General features: G+C 31.3%; 1 protein-coding gene across 1 annotated transcript; it reads right to left on the bottom strand.

The window, feature by feature from the left end:
* Positions 1 to 806: 806 nt before the first annotated feature.
* Positions 807 to 1,938, bottom strand: LOC132285957 (disease resistance protein L6-like). Its single transcript, XM_059788197.1, has 2 exons — positions 1,740 to 1,938; positions 807 to 1,552 (listed from the first exon to the last, which is right to left on the bottom strand). Exon 2 carries the CDS (start codon positions 1,530 to 1,532, stop codon positions 951 to 953), a length of 582 nt encoding a protein of 193 aa, XP_059644180.1. The 5' UTR covers positions 1,533 to 1,552; positions 1,740 to 1,938; the 3' UTR covers positions 807 to 950.
* Positions 1,939 to 2,320: the final 382 nt, after the last annotated feature.

The raw sequence follows: 2,320 nt of genomic DNA, 5'->3' as shown, positions 1-2,320 counted from the left end.
CTCGTATGAAACTAATCATCATGTTGTACTACTTAGCAAAATATATATATATATATATATATATATATATTTATATATGTACTTTTATATTAAAAGATAAATAGCATCGATTTGTATTATGGAGTCTTAAGATTACTTAGATATATGCCGCCTTACTTTTTAGAGAAGTTATTTTCTTAAAATAAATTTAGGACAAATAAGTCTAACTTACGGGAAAAAAAAAAAATCCATATAAGCTCTAAATTACTAAATCTTCCATTTATACGTTTGTTAAATTTGATATGAAATTTAAAAATCACGCTTTCATTCAATTTATCAGATATAAAAAAGAAAAATTAAAATAAAAGATTTATTTTATTGACTTTTTATAAAATACTTCATTATTCTACACTAAAGTCTTTGTGAATTCTAAGCAAAATTTTTGGATTGAATTTAAATTAAATTAATTATTGTTCATGCTCATTAATTAATTATAATGAATATATAAAAATATTATATTATAGATTATTTTTTTTAATAAAGTTATGATTATAAAATTTTACTTTTAGCAAGGGTGTTAATGAAAGATTTTAGTGATTTAGAACTTAAAGTGATTTTTTTTTTTTTTTTTCAAACATAGGACTTATTGGTCCTAAAGGAAATTTATAAGATATATTTATATTTTAATTAATTGGAAAAATAGGATTTGATGGTAATTTTTTATTCCTCTTATAGTTTTGTGCAGGGAAAAATTAAACTGAGCAAATAAAAGAATACTTATTTATATATATATTATTATCCCTCCCGATGTAGCGGTTTAAATTAGTATTTCTAATTATGTTTTTTTTTTTTTTTTTTTTTTTTTTTTTTTTTTTTTTTGATAAAGGAGAGGACACATCCAAATATGGACACACCGATTTCAAGAGTTGTGTGCTAGGTCACTAGAAAATGACTAGTTGTGTGTTCTTGATTTATTGGATTCCGAAAACTAATGATGATAAAACTAAGATGAAGTTTCCATGCATTAACATAAGGGGTTTATTAGTAGGAAAACAATACCCGTCGGCTTCTTTCTCGACTTCCCAACCACCGAGTGCTCCAACCTCTGTCATTGCCTCCCTCCATTCTGTAACATTTTTTTCATCGAAATGGCTCTCATGCTCACGGAAGGCATCCTCGTAAGTTCTCCCTGCATCACTATTCCCAGATTGATGCCGAACCACAGATGGTTCGACGTCATAGAAGACGGGCAGAATCAATTGTCCCTTGCACTTCACCATCTGAGCAAGTTCACGGAGGCACCATTTACTGGAAGCATAACCCTTGGTGAATATTGGGATGGAGATTCTGGACTTTGTGATTGCTTTGAGGAGTTCAGGGCTGAACTCTACTCCTTTGCGAAGCTCGTTATTGTCACGAAAGGTGTGAACTCCTGCGCGGACAAGATTAATGTATAGGTGATCGTTGAAGGTGAGGCGAATGTCGGGGCCTCTGAAACTCAAGAAGACATCATATTCGCCTCCTGAAGCTGTGAGGTTCGTTTTGTGGTCCATATTTATCACCTAAAGCAACTCTATGGAGAGAGAGAGTTTGTTCAAAGAATTAGTCAAGAAAGAAAAGTTAGTAAAAGCCAACTAAAGAGAAGAAAGAGATCCTGTAAGTCTGCAACATCTTAAGATTCATATATTACAAGATTATTCAAGTCTTTTCAATAAATAAAAACGTGAAAAATAAGAAAAATGTGATCAAAATGGACCTACTAATTATTCAAACTCCGTTTGAGATACAGTTGTACTCTGTCCTTTCCGCTAGATCAACTGGTAACGATGCTGGGCAGCTAAGGGTCTGTTTGATTCGCCTCCTACAAGAGATGTGGATGAAGATTAGAGAGCACTAGAGCAGTATCAATGATCGAGTTTGGGCATTGGATCTGCTAATTTATGGAAAGTGATAATCATATTTTGGTTTATTCACCAGTGGTCAAGCTTTGATTGGGAATTGGAAGTGATTTCCAGCTACTTTAAGGGATAAGCATTGACCCAGCATCACCTACTCTATATTACTTATTGTGTTTCAAATTTATGGTGTTTGGAGAATCTAACTTTGAATTGGTTCGAGATTACTTTTTAACTACAAAAGGTTTTTATTTTAAAAAATTGCATTTAGGCTGTTGGCAGCATGACTCTTTGAATAGAAAATAATGGAGAACTAAAAAAAAAAAAATTTGGTTTAATTTTTTTAGTTACTTTTCTCCAATTTTAAAGCTCCAATTTCATATTTGCCCAACATAGTCTTATTGTGTTTGGTAACCAATAAAAGTTCTTTCAACCGTTACCAATTT

Source organism: Cornus florida, unplaced genomic scaffold (genome assembly GCF_030987335.1).
Source record: "Cornus florida cultivar Cherokee Brave unplaced genomic scaffold, ASM3098733v1 CherokeeBrave_3.0.0_Hap2_Chr11, whole genome shotgun sequence".
NCBI lineage: Eukaryota > Viridiplantae > Streptophyta > Magnoliopsida > Cornales > Cornaceae > Cornus > Cornus florida.
This window is presented reverse-complemented; position numbering and strand designations above follow the sequence as displayed.